This window comes from Hylaeus volcanicus, chromosome 7 (genome assembly GCF_026283585.1).
Source record: "Hylaeus volcanicus isolate JK05 chromosome 7, UHH_iyHylVolc1.0_haploid, whole genome shotgun sequence".
NCBI classification, from domain to species: Eukaryota; Metazoa; Arthropoda; class Insecta; order Hymenoptera; family Colletidae; genus Hylaeus; species Hylaeus volcanicus.
In genome coordinates, this window is record NC_071982.1 from 20650884 (window position 1) to 20658891 (window position 8008).

At 49.9% G+C, this 8008-nt stretch overlaps 2 protein-coding genes across 2 annotated transcripts; one reads left to right on the top strand and one right to left on the bottom strand.

The window, feature by feature from the left end:
- The first annotated feature begins 2 nt into the window (after positions 1–2).
- On the top strand, positions 3–2393 carry LOC128879965 (dynein regulatory complex subunit 7-like). The gene is made up of 2 exons (XM_054129545.1): positions 3–362; positions 2161–2393. The coding sequence occupies exons 1-2, from the start codon at positions 3–5 to the stop codon at positions 2383–2385; spliced, it is 585 nt and encodes a 194-aa protein (XP_053985520.1). The 3' UTR covers positions 2386–2393.
- Positions 2394–3955: 1562 nt separating this feature from the next.
- LOC128880251 (protein distal antenna-like) lies at positions 3956–7575 on the bottom strand. The gene has a single exon (XM_054130120.1). It carries the CDS (start codon positions 5340–5342, stop codon positions 3966–3968), a length of 1377 nt encoding a protein of 458 aa, XP_053986095.1. The 5' UTR covers positions 5343–7575; the 3' UTR covers positions 3956–3965.
- Positions 7576–8008: the final 433 nt, after the last annotated feature.

Below are 8008 nucleotides of genomic sequence, written 5' to 3' on the forward strand. Positions count from 1 at the left end.
GGATGCACGAGGCTGGCGAAGAAGGCGAATTTGAAAGTTACGAAAGTTTAACGACCATAACCGATCCACAGGAAGATCATAAGTTGGAATCGACGGTCAAAGATACGGAAAGTCTCGTACGGATTACGCAAGAACTCGTAAAAAACGTACAACGGGAACTCGGTTTGATCAAACTATGTTGGCCAGAAGTTGACTCGAGAAAGGAACTTTACCTGAAGACGATTCCCAGCAGCTATCGTACCCTCAGCGGTAAGGAGAGGGTGCTCGCGTGGTACGCAGAAAACTTTCGACAACAATTTCATGGGAAATACCCGAATCGAAAGCCGCTTCTCCTCGTCTGCGAAAACGAATGCGGCGTGCAAGTAAGTCAATCGCGAACTACCGCCAAACTGGCCGATCGGGATACGAGCGAACATGGCGGTGCCTTCGATAATCGAACCTGACACGCGTTACGCGATCGAAAGTAAACTAAATTAAGGGCACGTCTCCACCAGAATTTCAATTCGATGCAAATAATACGTATCTATCTATTTCTATGTCACTTTGAAATTTGATTCTTAAATAAATTAAAGATATCAATTGGATAACTGGAACGTACGCGAAACTCGATTCGATCGATCGTTTCGCCTTGTAAAGTTTTCGAATAGCCCGAGATGACGAACGATAGCTTCATGCAATAACCTCGTCCCGCGAACTTTAAACTCGTTTACGGTGTTGTCGGTTGAAAAGAATATCGAAATATTTTATACGTAACATCGGATATATTTACATTTACACACTTCTCTGCATAAATATTACAGCACGTGTTTCTGTTTATTTATCGTTTTTAATTATCGAATCGACGAGGCAACCTTTTTAACGACCAACGAAATAGCAATGCCGTCAGCGACGAGATATATCGAAAAGCCACGAAATTTCTCCGTCGCTCTACTTACTATTTCAACGATGGAAAATTATCATTTCTCGTTACTCTCCTTCGGTTTTCTATCGCACGTTCTTCGGTATAAAGGACAAGTGTTAAAAAATATGCGAATACGTTCGTGTTTTATTATTTTCTTCGGTGTATTCTTTCGATAAATATTTTTCGACTCGATTGTACAAAGGCATATTATTTATCTTCATATAAAAATTAAAACGTGTTATAAATAAAATTATATATCGATATTACCATTAAAATTCATGTTTTTTTTTTCTTTTCTTTTCTTCTGAGTCGTTCATTTCATTTAAGGTGTACGCGTGTTGTTCTTTTAAAAGGTAACGAGGAATGTCGTCTTGAAATAGATTTCTAACCTCTCTCCTTGTCGTTCGTCTTTCTCTCCCTTCGATTTTAATTTAACTAATGGAAATATAACTGCGTAATAGGAATCTTTCTAATACACTCGAACCTTCTCTTCTACGATCTAAATAATAAAAATAAACTTCGCTATACATTTATTCGTACATGCTTCAAACGTTCTACAAATACATGGTATGCACTTCGCGTGCAAGTGCACGGTCACAGTCTTATTTACACGCACTGTCGCACTCGACAGTGCTTACTTCACTTTGGTTTCCTGTTTTCTGTGTGTCTGTGTGCGTATGTGTGTGTGTGTGTGTGTTTTGTTTGTTTCTATTGTTTTCGTTCGTTATAAATACGCTTTGCTACACGCAAGAATTAGTTTCCCCTTGGAAAGTACATTCGAACACGATAGGAACGACCGTTTCACGAGTCGACAGTTAATTTTCAAAGTGAGATTAGGAAGTAGCTTCGTTCAGATTTTTATTGCAATGATTCGATCCAATCATCCGCGAGGGGCGATTCTCGACTGGCAAACGGACTCGTTTCGCGACGATGCAAAAGAAAAAGAAAAAAATGTAAAATAAATATTGGAGAAGAGAAAGAGACAGTCACGGGGGGGGGGATTTAAATCTCGTCGCAGAGACGGACAACATTTTTATTCGAACACTTGGAGAAATGAAAACGACCGTTGTTCAACGAGGAACGGATAAAGAAAAGTGTTTATCTCGTGTTCGTCGTTCCAAGTGTTCGAAACAAATGAGAATGTTGCCCATCTTTGTCTTGTATCGTAGCAAAGCATCGTTAAAGAATACGGGGTAGGAGGGAAGAAACGAATCGCGAGATAAGAGTGTGTTTTACAGTTAGCTCGCTTTCCTGTGCAGAAATTCGTGTCTACGACTATCAGACGAAGTACGCTGCCATATCCGGAACTGTACACGTGGCAGGGGTGCGGAAAATTCGTCAGCGACTATATCGAGTACGTGCCGCTAGACAAAGCACTCGGCATGGTAAGTAGTCGAACGTGTCACACTTCATCGAACGTCTTACTTCGTAAAGCTAAGCGACGAAGGTCCTTAAATATATATAATATATATATATATATATAATTTCTCATCGATATAACAAACATCGCGTCTCGTCGTACTCGTCAAATTTTTTGTTCTTCGTTTTATCATTTTTGGACCATTTAGTTTCGCGCGAGTCGCGTGCACACGTACACGTACACACACACACACGCACGCACGCACGCATACGCATACGCTCGCGTAACCTTACTTTATATACCATACGTAAATAACTCGCTAACAGAACACGAGAGGTAGAACTGTTTAGGGAAAAAAGCGCCAGTCCACAATAAACATCGTGAAGCCATTTTAAATATTACTCGCGCGATAATCGAACCACGTACACGTAACCGAAACAATTTTCAAACGAAAAGAAGGAATCTCGACCGTGGATAACGTATTCTTCGCGATCATCTCGATACTTCCGACTTCGTTAACGCACCGGTGTCGCGTCGGTGTATACGGTACACGTTTATCCGTACGAAAAACAATCCCTAAAGACGCACGTTTAACGATCGATGGATCCTCCGTTTCTCCTCCGTTTCGCGTCTCGATCGTCACGGGGAAGTTTCTCGACGCGCTCGTTCGTGCATTCTCTCTCGCACACCTTAACACTAACGAATGATAAAGTGATCGATATAATAATACCTCTCCTACGGACACCTCAACTTTTATAATAATTACAACAGTCCATTCACGAATTTGGTATATCCTCTTATGTACATGGTTGCGATAAACGAAAAGATCTTTGCGATCCTCCGATTTCATTCGGCCCCGACTCCCAAGCCGAATTCGAAAAACAAAAAGAGAGAACTGTGGGTCAAGGAACGAGGGTAAAAAGAGGAACAGAATTTTTGAAATCGCGAAACGAAAGAGTCGGAGAGAAGAACGTGAATTGGCAACCCAAGATGTGGACGTATTACCTGGAAGAATGATTAATAAAAGTATGCAAATCTCGAGTAACGAACGAAAGGCGTACAACTCCTTGTGCGTCGTTCGGTTGGGTAACAAAATTCAATTTGATTCGTTAAAATGACGAATGATAACTAGACCGAGGATCGTACGCGTCTACGATGTGAATTTATACAATAAACGAATGCTGAACGTAACTAAAAGGTATATGGACTTATGCGAATTATAGAATATATGAAACATACATCGTGCATACTTTATGTATGTTTTCTACATCGTCGTACATCGTAAGTGCATAAAATCTACAGTCCGATGATAACAAGGGGAATCGAATAGTTGATCCACGAAATAAAAATTGCGAATAATAAAACTCTGGCCATCCCCGTACCCTATCTCGCTTATCAACCACCGATCGTGGTTGATAAATGATACCGGTGTTCGAAAGGAAGAAAAAAAATTGTGTTAAAAATAAAAGGGGGAAAAAGAAAAAAAAGAAAAAGACAATTGGTTTCGACGACGGGACCGAAGAGTTCGACGAAAGGAGATCGAGCGTGTGTCGCGGTAACACGAAGAAGAAGTCGAGCTCGACCTCTCTCCTCTGTTTCTCTCTCGCACTCTAGCTATCCGTTTCGATCTGCTGTCTCGGCGTTTGCCGCGCTAACCGCACTCTTTCTAAGATATATATTTAGCATCACAGAGCTTCGTCTCGCCTACTTTCTGCTTTGTTTCGCGCTAGACGATGACTTCTTTCTACACGCCTTCAGATTGTCCAATAGGTATTTGAACTGTATAATCTGGAGCCTCGTGACCGCCGGGTCCGAGCATTTGTCCAACCACTTGAAGAACTTTTCCCCGTGCTCGATCGCCTCCTCGGTGCTGGCGGGCACGTCGCCTGACGACGTCTCGACGTCCTCGTCCTCCGGCACCTCCATGTTCAAGCTACGTTTAACGTTCTCGTTGTTGTTGTTGTTGTTGTTGTTGTTGCACAGCACGTTGTCGAGCATGGCCCTCGCCTTGCTCGGCGATTTCTTGGCGACGGGACTCGGCGCGAGTTGCGTCGGCGTCGGCGTTATCAGCGGGAAGCTGCACTGTTTGTACCACTGCCAAAACCACGATCCATCTTGCTGATTGATGCTCGGATTGAAGCTGGCCGACTGTTGGCCGAGCAGTTGTTGTTGCTGCGTCAGCCAGAGCCAGAGGGCCTCGTCGACCTTTTTGTTGTTGGTGCCACTAACGTTCCCGTCCTTCTTCGGTTTCGTGGATCGCTGAATGCTGTTGTTCTCGTTGGTCTTCCTCGGGGAAGCTGGTACCGGCGTCGAGGGCGCCTCCGCGGCAGGTGGCAGGCTCTTCCTCGTGCAGGATTTCGCGACAACGGAATCCATCTGAGCCGGAGCGATCGCGGAGATACTGTGCCTCTTGTTGCTACCTCCGTTCAAGCTGCTCGCTGTGTTCGGTAAACACGCGTTACCGGTGCTGCTCTTGGTATATTGGAGACCGTTTTCCACGAGGCCAACGGTGCTGCCGTGGGACAGGGCGGGTGACATGCTCAACAGATTCTTGGCCAACGTGCCGGTGGCGCCCGAGAGCAGGCCCAGCTGTTGCAAAAGCAACGAACTATTCTCGGGTCTCATGCCTGCCATGCTGGTCATCAAGCCCACGTAATCGATCTTGGGTTGCTTGCCGTCCGGTTTGCCGTCGGCGTCTGTGCAAATGTCGCCTACGAACGATGTACCCGCTCCCGTCACCGAACTTTGCTGATCTATTTTCGACTTCTTCGCGCAAGGACCCTCGTCCTCGCTCGACAGATTCGCCGAACCGCCGGCCAAATTTCCGGCCGTCACGTTCGCCCCGGAGGACGAAGCGGGCGAGTGCGCCTCGCTGTCGGGCGTCGACGAATTCCTCGCCATTCCTCGAATTTTGTGTTCTGATTTGCACCATCCCCTCAACGTCGATTCGGGAACCCCGATATCGCGTGCCACCGAGGCCTTGCTCTCCCCCTCGTGAACCCTCTGGATCGCGTCCATCTTCTCGGATGCGGAAAGTGCCCTCAAAGGGCGCTTCCCCGGTCGCGCCGACTCGCCCCTCATCGCGGCGAGACGACTCTCCTTGCCCTCGCGAAGACGATCCTCGTAACCGTTGTCTTCCGTCGTCGCGATACCTTCCTCGATCGCTTTGGGATCTATCTTGGTTGTCCTGCGATCCCTGCGCGGCTTGTCGCGTCCGTCTAGCGCTCGATGATCAGGATCGTCGACGTAGACGTCCAAGTTCGTCCTTAGATCCAGGTTGAACGATTTTTCCAAAATTCTCGGTCGAACTCGAATGTTTCCGTTGCACCGTTCTCTTCTTTTTTTGCTGTGCGTGTGCGCGTTGGTTCGGCGGTAGCTCGGTAGCACTGGTTTCTTCGGTTCTCCAACCGTCACCGTGCCTCGAGCGGTTTTGTGACGCGCGCGAGAAGGCGATCGATCGACGTTCACGTTCCAGATCGCGCCATCCGACTATATCGGGCCTGCGTGTGGACACGCGAGGAATTCCAATTGCTCGTCCGCGAGACGTCCGGGGCGGGGGGGGACAACGTACGCACGACCGTGCTCGATAAAGAAAGAGGATCGAGAGATAGGTCGAGCTCGAGGCACCGTCGCGCGGAGTTCTTTCTGCGAACGCCGTCCGATTCGATCGACGTCGATAAGAAGGTGTTCCCAATTAGGCGTTCGTAGCCGCAACGTCGACGACGTACGGGCAACGGTAACACGGAGCAGCCAGAGAGATCCGTACGCCGTACCGTTGCCACGGCGTGTGGCAGCGATTCGTATCTCGCGCAGTAGTAAATAATACCGTGTGTAAACGTGGTTACGCCGGTCGGGGGAGGTCCTCCTCCGTGGAATAGCACATGCGCTCACAGAGAGTAATAAAGAACTTTTTTATGAATGAAACAACTCGGTCGGGCGGTTCCCCTCCTCGTCTGCCGCCCTCCCCCCTCCCTGAGCACTGTTTCTCTCTCTGTTCGCCACGCTTCTCCGCTCGGCGCGCACCGTCGAACCTCCTTCCTCACCGAACGCGTCCTCGGCGCTAGCGCGAGTAAAACGGGGCACGTTGCTTCGCTGCTCTGCTCTTCGTTCGCGGGCACATCAGCCAATCCGCAGTCCGCGCGGGAAAACGATATTATTGCTGTACCACGAGGAATAGCTGCCGACTCGGGTAGGAACGAGACGGGACGAAAGATGGAATCGAGAGAAACAAAGACGGTGCTAGACACACACGGTCCGTCGACGCTCCGCGAGTCGGATCAGTTTTCGCCCGTCGCGTTGTTCGCGCGCTTCATTTCGCTCGTCTCGGTTCCGTCCACGAGCCCTCTCGATGATCGCTCGTTCTCCGTCTTCCTTCCACTAGTCCCGTACGCGTGTCCTCTTGCTCGCTCCCTGCGTGCTGTTCGGCGGTCTCGAGCCAGCGACGGAGATATCGCCGACCAAGCGAGAAAGAGACGCTGCCAGACACCGAAAGGAAAAAAAAAAACCACACACAGTCTCGACGCAACGGCTCGACGAAAGGACGGGCGTCAAGGACAAACCCCGTCGTCGCGCACCAATTCGTGAAAACACAGTTTAAATTTTCAGCGACTCCCGAACAGAGAAGTCTCGTCTTCCTCGTTCCTCTTCGCGACGATTATTCGATCGCAGGTAACACAAGACTCCGAATTCACAAAAAAATCCAGAGGATCGAACGGCTCGGTTGAAATCGCGACGATACACAAGAATCAAGTAGCCACGCTCGGCCAACACCGTTCGATTATTCACTCGTGTCTTCACTTCGATTTCTTCACTGACTATCGGACTCGATAACGCGTACGGCGTGGAACGTGTAACGCTTCGCGGACTTCCGTTTCTATAAATAACGATAATATCGCCGATTAATCCCAGCACAGAAGTCAGACCAAACGGACCGTGACACCGGCGATCCTCACCTGACGGTGGATCGAACTCGACTGAACCGCCGGTGTGTGTGCGTGTCGCTACTCGCTGGCTTCGCGTTTACTGGTTTTCGGGGGCGCGTCGCTCGCCTTCCTTCTCGACCGTCGAACCTGATCGCCGATCGGTCCGACCCACCCGTTTCTACGCTTCGCAGTTAACTCTGTTCGGTTGTGTGTGCCACGGTATTACACACGGCGAGGGCGCCAACTACCAACGCACGATGCTCTCGCGACGAATCGCGACGCTCAACTGCGGCGGTGGTCGCCGCCGGCTTTCCGCGGACTCGCGACGCCGTCTTCCCTCGCCCCTCTCCCTTTGCCCTGCTACGCCGCGGTTCTCCCCTCCCGATCTTCCCCTCGCCGTGCGGCACCTCGCCATTCGGCCCCCTCTCGCCCCTTCCCCTCCCCAATCCCACCACACACACCCCCCTCCTCCCGCAGCGCCGAAGCCCAGCTTGCGCCTCGCCTTGCCATGCCATGCTTTGCCATGCCGCGTTGCGCGTCTTGCTTTTGCCTCGTCTTGCCTATACTCGCTCTTCTACGCTACCTCGCGGCCCTTCCTGACCCCCCCACCCCCACCCCCCGCCCGTCCTCGACGGTCCTCCGCTGCCCTCGTCCTCTTCCTTGCGTCCCTCGGTCTTCCGTCGCGCTGTCGAACCGCGCGCTTCTCTCGTTCTTTACCCCTCTGCGCCCTTATCCACTAAAACCCCTCTTCGGTCGTCCTCGACCCTCTCGGCCGCTCTCTTAACCGTCGACGTCGACGTCGTCTACCGGTGTTCTTCGTCCTTA